Source organism: Dromiciops gliroides, chromosome 1 (assembly GCF_019393635.1).
Source record: "Dromiciops gliroides isolate mDroGli1 chromosome 1, mDroGli1.pri, whole genome shotgun sequence".
Taxonomy (NCBI): Eukaryota; Metazoa; Chordata; class Mammalia; order Microbiotheria; family Microbiotheriidae; genus Dromiciops; species Dromiciops gliroides.
Window position 1 is genome coordinate 552,012,198 of NC_057861.1, and position 17,399 is coordinate 552,029,596.

A 17,399-nucleotide genomic window follows, 5' to 3' on the forward strand; every position below is an offset into this window, starting at 1 on the left:
GCCTTGAGGGTGTGTTCAGGAAACCGCACTCCCCATTCTCTTCACTAATCACCGTTAAACCCCAGATCTATCGCACAAGAGTTCTAGAAGGCAATTCCCATTAAAACTGTTTGTTTGGGGGCTGTCCCTCACCCTCCACGTTTCCACCACTCCCGGGGGATCCAGCCAATTTCGAAGGGGGAGGAGTAGCGGCCTCCGGAGGTAGGAGCACTTCCTGCTTTGGAGATGGTAAGCAAGAGAAGGCGGAGCCCTAGTCTCGGATCCCGCCCTGGGGAAGCCGCAGCAGTAGGTCCAGCCCGGCCTCCTCCACTCACCCACGTAGATCCGCACCCCCCCCCCCCCCCGCCCCTTTAAGCGTCTTCCTCTCCGCGCGGCTCCAAGTGGGAAAAGGAGCGGGGGGAGGAGGAGGAGGAGGGAGAGGGAGAGGCCGAGGCAGAGTTTATACTCCTCCCTCCAGTCTAAGGGGTGGCCCCGGGAAGCGCTAGGAGGGAGACAAGAGGCAGGTGGTGGGGACTTTGCATTATTCAAGTCAAAGGAGAGGGAGGAAAAGGAGAAGGATGAGGGGGAGGAGCTGGTGCTAGAGCGAGGAACAGAGCGTGAACCCCAAGTCTCAACCCCCACCAGCCCTTAGGCAGCAGCGGCAAGCAGCAGCAGCAGCCCCACCAACAGCTGAAACTGCAGCAGCAGCCGGACCGCGGCTCTGCAGAGTACAGACACCCGAGAGAGAAAGGGAAGGAGGGCGGGGAGCCGTGGGCTCCTCCTCCCACACCAGCCGCGGCCTCTTAGCTGAAGCAGAAGAGCCCCCTCCCTAGCAGCAATCCCCCCCAGACGGGGGCGGGGGAGAGGAGGAGGAGCAGTGGTGGTGGTGGTGGCGGCGGCGGCGCCGGCGGGTGCAGGAGCTGCAAGGAAGAGAGGAGGCAATAGCAGCAGCTTTTTCTGGGCCGGCCGCACTCAGCCATGTCGGCCGGAGGCGTCGGCACCCCCAAATCCCTGCCCTCCTCCGGGCCCAAGTCCCTCCAGGACATGCCGCACCCTCTGGCCGGCCCGAGCAGCGAGGATGTAGCAGGCGGTGAGCTCACCCCCAGCCCGGACCTGCAGCTGCCCCGCAGCATCGCCGACAAGGTAGGGAGGGCTCGGGCATCCCCGGAGGGCAGGGAAAGGGGTTCGGGGTTGTCAGGCCAGGGGGAAAACGGGAGCAGGGAATTGCATCTGATATGTATTTGGGAAGTTGGGCTATACGGCTTGATTTTTTTTCTCTCATTTTCTCCCAACCCCCGTAAATGGGGTCCTGGGGGTGATGCTGAGAGCAAATTGTGGCGTGCCCCTTGTCAGACTGTAATGCCCTACCGTGACATCTACTGGGAGAAGCATCTCCTTTTTTTCCTCTCCCTTCTGGATTCAATAACCTCTGGGAGGAAGGAACAATGTGGTTACGCTCCTATGTGGCTGAACCGTTGTGCCTCCGCTCAGGGGGAATGGGCACTTTTTTTTTTCTTCTTTTCTTATCACTTGCAGTCTCGTTGGAGTTAAGGCGATCCGGCCTTCCTATGTAGGTGCCAGGTCATGGGTGCTTGTGCTGTGGTTTTGACTATTAATGGCTCCGGGATGTTGGGACTCTATAAACCTCACCTCTGAGGGATGTTCCCAAGTAAGTTACAGGTTCCCTTTACTTCTTGAGAACCCAGAGAAGCAACAGTTAATGGCTTCTGTGAGAAGACTGAGGATTTTCTCTCTTAACCTTGTGGGCTCCCTTCATTAAGTCATGTGGGTGAGAGATTTCTGGTTAGGTTATGTGTGCATGTTTCAAGTCAGGTGACCACCAAACCTCCTGAGGGGGTGGAATGGTAGTTTGAACCAGAGTCCTGTGATTTTCAGTCTGGTAGCCCCTTTTACTTGGATCCTATTCTACCCTTTTAAAGTTGAGCAGATCTAATTTTCTTGGTGGCAGGAAAACCATCCTCCCTTCTTCCTCTGTCCCCCTTTTGTAAATGGGGAGGTTCCTTCTGCCTCCAGGAGCAAAGCAAACCACATTGCTATTTCAAGAGGCAGCAGAGCCTTTGGAGTGGCAGGGGGCTGGTTATCCATATCCTGTTGCTTGCCATTTCAGCACAAAGGTTTTGGTGCCCCTGGAATTCAAGCAACAAGTATCAAAATAGCTTTTGCTACTTACTTATTCACTAATTTAAGGAAATAAAGGTAGTTTTAGTATGTACAATAAAGATTTCCAATGTCCAATGGACTATCGGGCTTAAGTTTTCTCCCTACCTCTAAGATGGGGCGAAGTTGTGGTGGAGGAATCTCCTTTGGTGGGCTTGATTTGCAAGATGCCTACTACTACAATCCAATAATCACATATGTGTTGAGCACTGAAAATGTAGGACCCTCTATGTACAGAAAAATCTGCAACACATAAATGAGGAGAGGAATTGGAGAAAAAGATATGTAGCAAAGGGACCTTGGAGATGCTTATACACACATATATACACTCATATACTAGTTCTCCATAAAAGCAGTCACATAGTGGTCAAAAACCAACCAAACAAACAACTATATAAGGACACTCTCAAGGTTTCTCTTAAGAACTTTGGAATTGATTGCATGACATGGAAGACAGTGGCACAGGACTTCTCAGCATGGCGTGCCCTCATCAGAGAAAGTGCTATGCTCTATAAGCAAAGTAGAATTGAAGTAGCTCAAAAGAAATGCGAGATACTCAAATTAGAATCCAACCTAAATGTTCACTTGGATTATTTGTGCCTGACCTGTGGTAGAGCATTCCGAACTTGTAATGGTCTAATCAGCTACAGTTGGACACTCTGTAACTTGGCTCTAACATAGTAATGGCATTTTGGTTGTCTTCGAGAATGAAGGTTAACCACCACCACCATCATAATATATCTATATCTCTTTTTCTTTTGGTCCGGAACCCTAATTTTAGCAATGTTGCCCTATGTGGAAACTCCTTCCTGGTGCTGAACAGAAGCTCATCTGTAACTTAGAGAGTTCCCTGGGACCCTAAGAGGAAAAAAGAATTGGCTTATGGTTCTGTATGGGTCAGAATCAGGACTTGAACCCAGGTCTTCCTGACTCAAAGGGCATCCATCATAAGACTGGTTTGCTTTTACCATAATTGAACAAAATCATAAGTTCTTAGAGGGCGGTATCCATGTGTGTTTACCAAAGAACAGCATCCTTGAAATATAACTCTGTCCTCTTTGTATTTACTAGTGGTCAAGTTCAGCCCTGGACTAACTCAGTTATGACTTATGAAGGTGTGGAGGATAGGGAAGAAACCATAGTCCTTATTCTCATTACTGCTTGCTTTCCTAACAGGTCTCAATTCTCAAGGAGGGAAGATTGTCCTGGAGGTATTATTATTAATTAGCAAACAATTATTAAAAGCACCAGAACCTTATAGTGGCATAGTGCTGACATTAGGCTCTCAAGAGAATGATTTCTAGTGAGCTACTTTTGTCCTTAGAGACCAAGTGATGAAGTTATGTCTGACAGAGCAACAGACTTCCTTGCCTTGTTTTTTAAAAAATGATAATGTACATCTCTTTTGGGTATGATATGATTTGAGTACCCAAGAAACAAGCAAACAGTGACAACAAGTGTCATAATGTTTGCTTGCTTAACAGAATCCTTTTTTTTCTTTTAAATCAGAAATATGATTGCTTTGGTGTACAGAGCTTCTGGTGAGCAATTTCCTTTCCTGAGGCACATTGGCAACTTCTCTGCAACTCAGGTCCAAGTATCAGCTTTACTTAGTCATGGTATGGTATTAAGGCTGACATAGCCTTGACTCCATGGGCAGGTCACTTAACCTCTGAAAGTGTCATTTTTCTCATCTGTAAAAATAGCATCCAATACAATAACAACAAAAAAGTTTACTTAACAAAAGAATGGAGAAAATGTTCAGAAAAAAAATATGCAGCATTGGTTCATATAAATGCAACCTGCCTCATTTTTGTAGATAGGTCTGTTCAGAAAGGTGTGTTCAGACATTTGTGAGGGGCTCACTGTGTGCTAGGCTTTGTGTCTAGACATTGAGGATACAAAAACAAAGTCAAAAACAAAAAACCAAGAACCCAATCCCTTCCCTTAAAGATATTGCATTTTAAGGAGTTTACATCCAAATGGAGAGATTATTTAGTCCTGCCACCTGTCTTCAGGCATGCCAAGTGTTATTATTTCCATTTTACAGATGAACATTTTACAGTTCCTGGCTTTATCATTGTCTCATAATCAAAAATATGAGGTAGTTTGGGAAGTTGATCGGAATATGCCTTTGGATCAAAAGGGTGCATTGACTGGAGTAGAAATGGTACATCTGTCAGCCACATTAATACCCTGATATGTCATTATTATTGTTGGTGGTGGTGGTGGTGTTCATACCCATATATATCCTCTGGGAACAACTGCCCTGACTTTTGGGGGTAAGGGGCAACTTGCATACCAGCAAGGCCTTAAGTGACTGATAAATCATGTCAGTGACTGGAGCCCTGGACTAGTCAAATCTCAGGAAGAGCTTCTTGACTTTTCTGGGGAAAAACTACTAGCCTAAATCACTTTAGTGGTAAGGACCCTAGTAGATACTGTTCCTATGACATAGGTATTAGATCCCACTAATATTTAAATTAGAGCCTCCCAACAAATGAATTAATGTTGCAGAAATTCGAAGTATAGTGTATGGATTGGATTATAGAGGAGTTATACTTAGCTTATCCTCTATCTGCTTTGCCTAGAATGAAGTCTTTAGTCTCAACTTGGAGAACAAAGTTTTAAAAAATGTTTTATCTCTTTTCCATTTGTTTTCAATTTAAATGCCCTGCTCCAAAACCCAACAACAACAAAAACGAAATAAACCCAAAACAACCCATCTATATCTATGACCTCGTGATCTCCCAGTGGATGTTTTTCTACTTATTGTCTTAGACTTCCCCTTATTGGACATCTGTCCAATATTGAATGCACTGAGTATTCCTGACTCTGCAAGGTCTGGTGGGATATACTTTACAAGACATAGTCCTTGCACTCATAAGGTTTATGATCTAGTTGAAAGACAGGATGTAACTGTGAAAAGTCAGTCAGTGAATATGACAACAAAAGGGCTGTCACAAAGTAGTACATGCTTATCAAATGATTATATATTATTGGCTCAATCTCTGTTTCTGGGACAGCTTGAGAAGGCTGCAGAGAATTAGCATTTGGTTTAGGCCTTGAAGGATGGGGAAGATGTGGAGAGACCAAGTTCGAAATGGAGGAAATTTTATATGGACAGCATAAATGGGGTAATCAAGGGAAAATTAGATGAGTTTGGCTAAAGTGGAGGTTTCTTTTGAGGAATAGTGGATTGGACAAAAAAGTAGTATGAAGCCAGAATGTAGGATATCTTGAATGTTAAGCCAGGGACATAGAACTTTGTTATATATAGCCAACGGGGAGCTATTGAGTAGAAAGGCAAAGCAGTGTGTTAGGAAAATTCATATGGCTGCTCTGTCAGATGGACAGTAGGGTAGAGGGACAGAATGGAAGTAGAGAGATCAATTTGGAGGTTTTTTTCAATACTAGGAATAAGATAATAGTTTGAATTAGAAACGTGGCAGTGAGAGTGGGAAAAGGGATGGATATGAAACATTCAGGAGGAAGAATTGAGGTGGATTTAATGACTGACTTCAGTTAGTAGGTTGAAGAAATAGAGATGAATTCTAGGTTTTTAACTTGGATGACAGGAAGTATGGTGGTACCATAAGCAGAAATGAGGAAGTCAGGAAAAAAAGCTCCCTTCAGATGACTGTGGAAAATTCAGCTGAAAATGATCTGCAGGGCTTGGAGATGTGGGAGTGGAGCTTGGGAAAAAGGACTGTATTAGAAATGTTGCCTTGTCTTTTTTTCAACAGGGTTAGTGGGAGTGGATGAAATCTCTAAAGGAGTGAGATTGTGTAGAAAAAGGCACCAAAGACACTAAAAAGAACGCAGTCCCGGTTCTCAAATTTTTAATCTTGAGGAATGGCCACATTTATCAGAGGGAAGGAAAAAGATGAAGTAATAAAGGAGACGGTATTCATTGAGGGATGGAGCCAAGAATAGAACCCAAATAATACATTGTTATGGAGTGGACAAGAAAGAGTTTTTAGACAGGGAGAGTTTTCTATACAGTGTTAAAAAAAAGCCAGCACAGATGTCAAGTAATATAAGGACTATGGAAGGCCACTGACATTCATCAGGTTCTATACAGGGGATTAAGGATGGTGGGTGGTGAGGATGTGATTCTGGAATGAGTTACAAACTGACATATAAAGTAACACTTTTGAATCTTGATGGTTTTGCAGAATGCTTGTTGCAAATGTAGGTGAAGTTGAACCACACAGTTACTAAGACCTGCCCTTTAAATTTTTCTAGGAGTAGTCAGAGATGGTTTTTGTTGTTTTAATAAGCTTTTAATGCATGTCTTCTGTTTTTTACATCATCGTAGTTACCCCAGTATCCATCCCCCGTGCCCTCCCAGAGAGCCATCCCATATAATAAAGTGCTAAGGGGACCAAAGTAAGTGGTTATTAGCTCCTTGCTGTCATTACATAAAGACTATACATATATGTTATATATTATGTTGAGATTTTTAGCTACTTTATACAAGTCAGCTTACTTTTTGCTTCAGGTATTCTAATAATTTCATTGTTTATCTATTTTGCATGTGTAGACAGCCTTATTTCTTGGGGATTATAAAGATTGCTATTGGGCATTGTGAAATTTCTCTTTTAGAGAAGAAGTGCTTAATTGGACCCGATGGAAAAAAAGTGGTATGTTTTTGGTCTTTATACGTCAATTCCATGCCTTTGGATTTTAATGTAGATTTTACTTATACTGAGTCTGTGTAAAGGAATGGAAAACTTAAAACTCAGTTTTGTTCTTCTCATCATTGTCATTTATTAGCTTTGAAAATCAAAACAAGAGACTCTTCATTGAATCAAATAAAGAACCCCAAATGAGTTGATTTATAATAATCCTACTACGTGAGGCTCTGATTTAAATCCTCATATGTTATAGAAGATTGAACGTAAATAGGAAATATCCAGGGAAAAACCACAGTACTATGGGAAAAGATTCACAAAATGCTGATAGTAATTCAAAAGCTACATCTGACCTTCTCTGAAACTATTCTGTGGGTATTGGTGTTTATTATACTGAGATACCTCTTATACTTTATTTAATAATACAAAGAATTGGATTTTGTATCTTGACTGATTTTTGAGGAACAATTTTTCTTAAGTGATTTCAATAAAAGACATGGCTAGAGTATTAAATTCACTTTATATTTCAGTTTAGTAGCAATTTTATCAGCAGTAAGTTTGTTAAACTACACACAAATTTATGTGTTAAAAATGCTGGCATAAATGAAAATTAAATATGCATGTTTATTCTAATCTATGAGAGTGAAATTCTAGAAAGCTTTCATGCTTCAATCTTGTCATATTCTGAAGCTTCTTTCCCTAAATCCCCTGATCTGCCTTCTGAAAATTCAGAGAAGACAGAAGCTCTTTAGACTTATGGTTAATCTGCAGTTAGTTGTACCATGACTGTTCTTGACTTGTTGACATGGGGAAGTCACCTTCCTCTAATAAAAACTTGTTTCCATTAATGATACTTTTAGAATGGCAGCTCAGTAACATTGAGGCCTTTCATAGCAAAGGTGTGTTTGTGAAGGCATGACTTGGATTTTTCATTATTTTGTCCTTCAACCAACTTTGTTTTTTAATTGGATGCTTGTAGAGAAGATGAATGGGGTAGATGATCCTAACATAAAGAAAGAAGATGAAAGGTATCATGGAAAGAACATTGGATTTTGGAGTCAGGGGACTTTGGTTCCAACTTAGCTTTGCTACTTCCTACACATAGGACTTTAGGCAAGTTGCTATTTGGTCTTCGGTTTGTTCAGATCTGTGTAGCATTTGGGTTTAAGACTCAGAATGGAAATGACTCTTTTCCTGACTGTGGACGGGAAATGAATGTATTTTTTCTTTTTTAAGTGGCAGTGAAGGAGAATGTTTAGGGTCCAATGGTGCAGAACTGGTCCAGATACTGAAAAGTTACTGAAGCTGATTCCTCTAGATCGTCCACACTGAAATGTTAGAATTTTTTCTGTTTCAAATAGTGATAACATAGTCATCTACTAGAATTCAGAATTCTCAGAGGTTTGTCTTTTGGATGAGGCTTGATTTTGTATTGCAGAAGGCTTTGAGCTCCATCTAGTAGGAGATTTTCTTAGTTTATGAGGGAAAGAATAGGCAGATTCTTTTTTTTTGTTAGCAGAAACTCTCAAGGTGTACCTCATGATCAGGTTGCTAATGTATAAATTTGCGTGTGAGAATTGGAAGTGAAGGGTATTCGGAGGACTAAATGAATGATTGAAAGTTTATTTACTAAGAATTTACTATGTACCAAGTACTTGGGATACAACTTGGAGAATCCCTTTTTTCCAAGAGCATATATTCTAACTGGGGAAGTTAATACATGAAGAGAGAATGGGTAGCTACAGGGTGGATGGCAAGATGTAAAGGGTACAAATGTAGAAGAAAATGCATATCCAAAATATTGGGCAGTCAGATGGCAATATCTAGGAGTCTGTAGGGCATTGCTCCTATCTACCTATCTGTCTATATCTATCTATCTATCTATCTATCTATCTATCTATCTATCTATCTATCTATCTATCTGTCTGTCTGTCTGTCTCTGTCTCTCTGTCTGTCTCTTTCTCTCTGTTCTGATAGATAGTAATTCCTGGAAGACTTTAGGATGCAGTGGAAGAAAAGATGGTAAGAAGTGCTAGTCCTCCATCTCACTTGAAGGATAATGCTTGGAAACTCATGGCTTAAACAGATGGTATATACAATATTACTCTTCCTGCTCTTTCGCTCTCTTTTTTCTTTTTCTTTTTTTTTTTTGCAGGGCAGTAAGGGTTAAGTGACTTGCTCAGGGTCACACAGCTAATAAGTGTCAAGTGTCTGAGGCCATATTTGAACTCAGGTCCTTCGGAATCCAGGGCCTGTACTTTATCCACTGCTCCACCATTGCTCTTCCCATTGTCCTATGACTGGGATCTGGAGAGGGGTAAAAGGAAGAGGTGGGGGAAGTACATTCTTCCCTTCTCCTCCTGTTGTTTATTCACTTATGCAAAAGATACTTTGGTTTATATCTCCTCAAGGGCAAAAGCTTTTTTTTCAAACCCTTGCAGATCCTCAATCTGCAGTACTATTCAGTATGGTTCACCCAGTGAACACCCATGTTGATTGAACTCTGTCATTTTACTACTTTAACTAGCCAGACATAGGTAACTAGATGCACGTATTATGAGAATGGTGTATATACAATGGAAAAAGCTGAAAGTTGAGATCTCTGGTTCTTCTGTTAGTAATTAGTGTGGTTTGGAGGACACCTAGCTCATCTTTGCCTCAGTTTCTTTATCTTTAAAAGTTGAGACATTTCTCTCTATGTGTGAGACAGAATTTCGGCATACAATTAAGATAACTGGATTAATCCTCCTACCATCTTACTCTCTGTGAGCTAAGAGCACTTTTACCCTCTCTAACCCCTTCCTACCTTGTGGGAACAAAAAAAAAATGAGCATATTTACATTATGTGGAGACAAAGTTATGATCTTTTATTTATTGTGATTAATGTAACTAGCAATGTTTATAAAACAAGGTTAGGAGGCTATATTGATGTTGAATATTGTTTTCTATAAAACTTTTAATTTTAAAAAATGCTTCATGAATCACATCAAATAGAGGTCAGAATGGTTAATAGTGTCAGGTGAGTGGATAGACAGATCTGCAGATTTTAGCAGCCACTTTTTTTTTTTAAAGTAATAAACAGGGGGCAGCTAGGTGTCACAGTGGACAAAGCACTGGCCCTGGATTCAGAAGGACCTGAGTTCAAATGTGACTTCAGACACTTGTGTGACCCTGGGCAAGTAACTTAATTCTCATTGCTCCCGCAAAACAAACAAACAAAAGAAATAAAAAAATACAAAAACCAAAACCAAAAAACAAATAAATAAAATAATAAACATTATTATTTATAGTTTTGAGCCCCAGTTTTTCTCTCTTCTTCCGTCCCTCCTCCCTGAGGCAGTAAGCAGATATGGGTTATACCTGTACAATTACGTAAAACATTACCATCTTAGTAATTTTGTATAAGAAAACTTGAATAAAAGAAAGTAAAAAATAGCATGTATCAGTCTGTGTTCCATCAATATCAGTTCTTTCTTTGGAGGTGGATAGTATATTTCATCAACAGTCCTTTGGGATTGTCTTGGATCATTATATTGTTGAGAAAAATTCATCAAACAACATTGCTGTCTCTGTGCAGAATATTCTCTTGGTTCTACTCACTTTACTATACATCAGTTCATACAAGTCTTTCCAGGCCTTTCTGAAATCATCCTGCTTGTCATTTCTTATAGGATGATAATCATCATCATATGTGACAGTTTGTTTAGCCATTCCCCAACCCCAACTGATGGGCATTCCTGTGATTTCCAATTCTTAGCCGCCACAAAAAGAGCTACTATTAATATTTTTGTACAAATAGGTCTGTTTCTTTTTGGGGGGATATCTTTGGGATATAAACCTAGCAGTGGTATTTAGCAGTCACTTCTACTTGACTTACAAGTAGTGAGTCAAGGGGCAGCTAGGTGGCACAGCAGATAAAGCACCGGACCTGGAGTCAGGGGTACCTGAGTTCAAATCCGGCCTCAGACACTTAACACTTACTAGCTGTGTGACCCTGGGCAAGTCACTTGACCCCAATTGCCTCACTAAAAAAAAAAAAAAGAAAAGAAAAAAAAAAACAAGTAGTGAGTCAAGACCTTTCGCCTTTCTGGATATGGAGAAGTAGCTGCCAAAAGTTTTCTCCTAGACTTCTCTGGTAGATGGAAGCTGAGGTACTTTCTTCCTTTTACACGTGGGGCAGAGTTGTCACATAAAACGTAATATTAAGTGTGTCAGGCATGTATATGTATACAATTATTTTATTCCTTGAAAGCATGTAAAATTCTGTTACATGATCACTTTAGAAATTAGAGGGTTTTTTTTGTTTTTTTTTGTGGGGCAATGAGGGTTAAGTGACTTGCCCAGAGTCACACAGCCAGTGTCAAGTGTCTGAGGCTAGATTTGAACTCAGGTCCTCCTGAATCCAAGGCCAGAGCTTTATCCATTGTACCACCTAGCTGCCCCCAGAAATTAGAGTTTTAAAGATAACTCGTGGTACTTTTGCCGATGCTGACCTGATTCTATATTTTACACTTAAGTTGGACAGAACAGTGTGTGTGTTGTCGCTGTTGTTGTATTATGTTGGAGCTTGAGGAAATGTAGTCTGTGGTAATAAACTTCACAATCTGTATCTAACATTATTTTCCCAAATCCATTTCCTGTGGATACAGATTTATCTACTTATTTTTTACTTTTGCCCTGATCTATGTAGACATTTGGTTTCAAGGATCAGAATGGAAATGACTCTTTTCCTGCTTGGGGAAGGGAAGCTAATGTATTTTTCTCTTCTTTCTGTTTGTAGTTCTATATTTGAAAGCCCCTCAGCTACAAGTGAAAAAATAATACAGCTAGAGATGTAAGAATTAGAATCATTGTAACTCAAATTTGTTATTGCTTAAGAACTTGCTTTTGGGGTGTGTGTGTATTTGTACACAAACCAAACCCTAGAAGATTCAAGGCATAGTTGATTGGGGAAGTTCCCTGATTCACTCTTTCATGGAATTGGCCCTATGTTGCCATTATTGTCAGCGTTGATTAAATTAATCTTATCGGGTATGCACTGTAAATCAACATAAGTACATTTTGTTGTCTTCAGCACTCACATCAGCAAATGGGAAGGAGACGGTGTCAAATCTGGTGTTTCATAATGCCTTGGTCAGGCAGTACCTCTTGGGTGGTGTTTCTGGGAAGTTTTAAATGAAGCCTTGAAGGAAATAATGTTGTAGGTCTTAAAATCTTTCATAAAAAATGAAGTTTAATACATGTTCTAAATGTAGGAGGATGGGGATAAGGATGATGTCTTGAGGCCAAAGTAAAAGCCTTGGAACAGTTGCTGTAAGAAATGAGATAAGGAATCTCAGAGAGGTCAGTGAAAGGATTGTTGAGCATCACTTGGGACTGAACTATACATGTTTGTTGGTTGTTGTTTTTTTGCTGTTTGCTGTTTTCTATTAGTTTTTTAACTGATCCTGTGATTTTATTGGGAGAAGAACCTTGTTCTCCCATTGAAGAGCTAACTGTAACTGCTCAAGAGCATAGTCTTAGAGTTGCCTGGTATACTGAGGGGTTTAAGCGATTTGCCCAGGGTCATATAGCCAATGTGTGTGAATCAGGAATTGAACCCAGGTCTTTCTCACTCTAATGCTTACTCTGCCTACTTACTTGGTGACTTTATGGTCTATGAGTTAGTAATTTAAGGATATTCTGATGGATATGTGAAAATGGAAAGCGTGTTTGGTGATAGGTCTTCACAACTCCTTAGTCCCTGGATTTTCTCAAATGTATTTTTGAGTATACTTGACTAGTGTCTTGCCATTTGATACCCAGAACCATTTGGAATCAGAGAAAATTGCTATTTCTCTGAAATGTTAGGGAAAAAATAGGTTTATGACCCTTTGGGTTACTGATAGAAACATTTGCCTTCTTTTCTTCCCTTTCTCACCTTCTATTGAGGTTATGTTGCTGTCTATACTATTCTTCTTTTCCCGCTGTCAACTTAATTCTTCCATGCAGCCCCATTTAACTTAGTTCCACCTAGGTGTGACATTTGGACAAGTCATTTAATCTCTTTGTCCTTTACTTTCATCATCTGTACAATGATGGGGTTGCACTTGATGATTTCTAAGGTTCTTTCCAGCTTCAACTTTTTTTTTTTTTAATGACACATAGTGAAACTTAAAGTTGACACCTTCTTCCTACCTACACTTCAGTGTTTCTAACTATTGCTCCCCATTTCATTCTTTTTCTCTTTATGCCCTTTGGACTTAGACCCTTTCCATTTGCTGTCTCAGGCTGGATTGTCTTCATTCTTTTGTAAATTATGAGTGCATAGTCCTGGTCTCTGGCACCCCATAGCAGTGTAGCCTCAAAACCTAGCCTATAAAATGCTTATAACCCACCAGTTATGCATAAATATCTGTTTTTCCACAGCATAACCAACATTTTTTTTTGGGGGGGGGATCAATTTGATGAGCATGAGGCGGTCTCCCAAAGTTTTAATTTGCATTTCATTTATTTGTGGTGTTAAGGGCTAAAATTCTAGCTAGTCTGTCTAAAATATCTAATGAGTGGTCGCCAATAAATTATAAGCTTTAGCAAGAGTTAGGTTTTTAAGCATTTATTAAGGAGAATAAGAATTTGGTAAAGAGAGAGAGAAAGGCCTAGATTCCTATCTATTAAAGGGAGAGCACATTTCTAGCTCCCTTCTCCGCCAGCGTCCTCAGGAAAAAAAAAAAGACCGAGACTGAGCGCCAGTCTCTTCCTTCCTCCTCCCACTAGTCTGCGTCACTTCCTGATGCCTGGTCTTGCCCTCAAAGACCTTCGCTTCATGGGCAGAACTCTTCTACAGTAAGTATCCAGCAGGTGGCGTTATTCCAATCGTTACAGTCCCCCCTGTTGTTCCTCAAGAAACAAAATGTTTCCTTGACAGAACAGTAAAAACAATATAATAACTATTGCTAACTAATAATATGTGAACAACAATATAGAAAAGGAAGAGAGGAAAGTTTTGTCCAGAGGGGCGATTTTTTTTTTGTCCTCATGAACCGACGCTTTGACATTAGTCTTGCAAAGGGAGGGCCTCTGCAGAGAATACATGTTACAGATGGTGTATATTATAACAGAAAGAGAAAAAAAAAACAACAAAAACAACAAATCAAAACTGTTCATTTAAAGTCTCTGAAAGTCTTTTCTCAGATGTCCTCTAGGTGTAGTCGTGGAATGGAAGTCTTTTCAGGGGTTGATGTGTGGATGCTGGTAATCAGCCAGGAAAATTTCCTACAAAATTGAGCTTAACACAACTTTAAAATAGCTTTGTCAATAATCAAATCAAACAATGAAAGTTCTCAAAAACATGTCTAAGGGAATTCAGAATCTTAGTTGTTACACATGAAACATATAATAAAACAAAAATTGAACCATTCTTTAAAATTATAATATTACTATAGTCCCCCCCTTATGGAGGGTAATTGAGAAGACAATTGCTACGATATTAATTATTAAAAATAATTTTTATCTTTGTTTCATCACTTTTTGCATCATCTGCCTAATTATCCTCATGCCACTATGAGAAATTAAAAAATCTAATATAATTGGTAACAGGTGTCAAGGCCAAATTCAACACTGTATTTATCATGACACCTGAGATAATTATGGGGGTTACCATAAAAGAACAGAGAAATGATGGGATATGAGCATTCCCACACTTGAGCAATATGTACTGCCCATACAGTATGCCAGGCTTAAAATAGGTGGATGGAATATATGTCCATGCCACCGAACATATTGGAAGAAACTGAGTCAGACTTAATCAGATGCATGGGATTGAGATGTCCATGGCATCAGGCATATAGGAGGGAGCATAGAAGCCAGGTGTAGAAGTGAGATGGGTGGGATGAATACTTCCAGCCATCTGTACAATATTGTGGGGAAAAAGAGAATAAAATATTAAACCAAGAGAATCCAACCTCAACATTTGTCAAAAGCTGTTCCCTCGGCCATACCTTGACTTCATGCATGTCTCCCCTCATGTGACAGTTCAGTGTCTGCTCTTGCATGTATTCCTCTTGTGATTGGATGGCATCTTGGCCAACTGGCATCTGATAACTCAGAATAAAGGCAATTAATGTCTTAAATGATAAGTTCCCATAATCCAAGTCTCATATGGATTTAAAAATTGAGGATAATAAATGATTGCAAAAAATGTGAATACATCTTGACTCAGAACACAATATATAATTATGCAACAATTTCAAATGATACCCCTTTTTTTAACTTAGTATACAATTACTTTTTTGAAAAATCTGAACATATTTAAATACAAGTTAAAGCACAACACAATCTCAAAGACAACTTTTACAAATGTTCCCCTCTTTTTTTTTTTTGAATATGCTTATCAAAAATAATACTTCTAGAATCAATTTACACTTGCCATGGCAAACAATTTGCTAGGGAAATGCTTTAAAGAGTTTGATCAAATAATCAGTTGAGAAAAATAACAAAAACAAATAACTCAGAATATGGGAGCACAATACTCCTAGAATTAACATTGTATTATGAAATCAAAACCATGTTTCAAAATTAGATAGATGAATGAATAGAAGAAAATACACATGGAATAATAAAAGACAATGAAATTCAAACTAGGGAAATCTAAATGAATATGAACTTAATATCAATAAGAGTATTATAAAATATAAACTTGATCACATGACTATAAAAAGCTTTTACAAATATTCTCCTTGTTTTAGAAACTAAGTATAAAACACAATCTCAAATGCATGAAAATCTCTATGAAAATAAACCCATACCATTAATTTCAAAATGTATATATAATAGCATAGAAGTCCTATGTAACCTCTGAACTGATACTATTACTCTGAGTGAATTCAGAACACTTTTGATTCCGATATCTAAAATCCCCAATACTCATATCAATACCTTGCTGCTTACTTCTACATTTCTGTAAAATATATATCCTTCCATGGCAAAAGAAGCAGAGTCTTGAACTATGTTGATGATTGTCATTCTTATTCAGCTTAAGTTTTTCTTCTTTAACCCCTCTATATTGTCTGTCAGTCTTTTCACCATACAAATGCTTTATAAGATTACTAATTAAAGACAAAAGCAGGTTAGCAAAATTATGAACAAAACGAGCATATCTGGAATTTAAAGGGTTTTCTAAGATTGTCTCAAAAGCACAGCCAGGCCGGGGAAGGGCTGAGCCTGAAGCTGCAAATGCAGGTAGAAAAAGTTGAGCATGCGCATCAGATCTCTGGACTTCCCAGGCAGGGGAAGCTATGGGCTTGGCCATGGGAGGAGTAGAGGGTGGGGTTTGGAGAGGAGGGGAGGGACCAGGGCAATTTGAATCAGACTTGATTTTGAACTCAGGCCTGGATTCCTCTTCCCCCACTTTGCCTCCAGGCACTACGGGATTAAAAGCTTCTAGAGGGTGGGTCATTGCCTCCAGGAATGCAAAATTAGAGCAACAATTAGTGTTAGAACTGGGAAAAACTGCAGGAATCTCTTCAGGTTTCTCTGAAAAAGCATGGTTGGGAGAGGGAGAGATATTTCCTTGTGTGAGTAAGTTGCTGGCTCTTTTAACAAAAATAAAAAGAAAAATAGAAAATCCACAAAAACAAAGCATTAACATGATCTTATCTCCCATTTGTCTGGTTAAACAGACTAAACTCAAAAATAGGGTAATTAGGGAGTTTGAAAGGTCCATTTGAAAAAATTTAAAGGGAAAACACCAGGCAATTCAGCAGTACTCAAGATTTAAAGGGTTAGGGTAGGGGAAATTTCTTACCCAACCGAAAGATCAGAAGTGAGGTTCAGCTTTCCTCTTCGTGGTCAGCCATCTGTTAAGGGCTAAAATTCTAGCTAGTCTGTCTAAAATATCTAATGAGTGGTCGCCAATAAATTATAAGCTTTAGCAAGAGTTAGGTTTTTAAGCATTTATTAAGGAGAATAAGAATTTGGTAAAGAGAGAGAGAAAGGCCTAGATTCCTATCTATTAAAGGGAGAGCACATTTCTAGCTCCCTTCTCCGCCAGCGTCCTCAGGAAAAAAAAAAGACCGAGACTGAGCGCCAGTCTCTTCCTTCCTCCTCCCACTAGTCTGCGTCACTTCCTGATGCCTGGTCTTGCCCTCAAAGACCTTCGCTTCATGGGCAGAACTCTTCTACAGTAAGTATCCAGCAGGTGGCGTTATTCCAATCGTTACAGTGGGTAACCTCCTTTTTAATACTTTATCTATTTCTCCTTTTCCTCCAGTTTACTGAGCTAATGAAAACTAAGCTTAGCCTAAAAATAGTTGTAGCCCTGCTTCCATCTCTTGAATAGGGCTTTATCTTTTATCACTGAATGAGAATGGAGGGAGGATTTAGTCTCTCTCTCTCTCTCTCTCTCTCTCTCTCTCTCTCTCTCTTTTTTTTTTTTGTACCATTTCAGGATCACTATTCTAATCACTTATTCTGTGTCTTACATTTTGAACACATCATTGTCCCTGTTCCTCATTTCCCTTCCCTATCCATCCCTTTTACAACTTACATGGCATGTTAGTATTTAGATTGGGTTTGTTTGTTTTCCTGTTACCTTTCCCTAATCTGTCACATGGATTTTACCATTTT

At 39.7% G+C, this 17,399-nt stretch overlaps 1 protein-coding gene across 1 annotated transcript in view; it reads left to right on the top strand.

The window, feature by feature from the left end:
* The first annotated feature begins 431 nt into the window (after positions 1-431).
* The window catches only part of SNX30 (sorting nexin family member 30), a 194,781-nt gene continuing 177,813 nt past the window's right edge, over positions 432-17,399 (top strand). Inside the window, exon 1 of the mRNA XM_043973479.1 lies at positions 432-1,122. Within this exon, the coding sequence (XP_043829414.1) occupies positions 958-1,122 (165 nt within the window). The 5' untranslated portion in view covers positions 432-957. The remainder of the gene's footprint in view (positions 1,123-17,399) is intronic.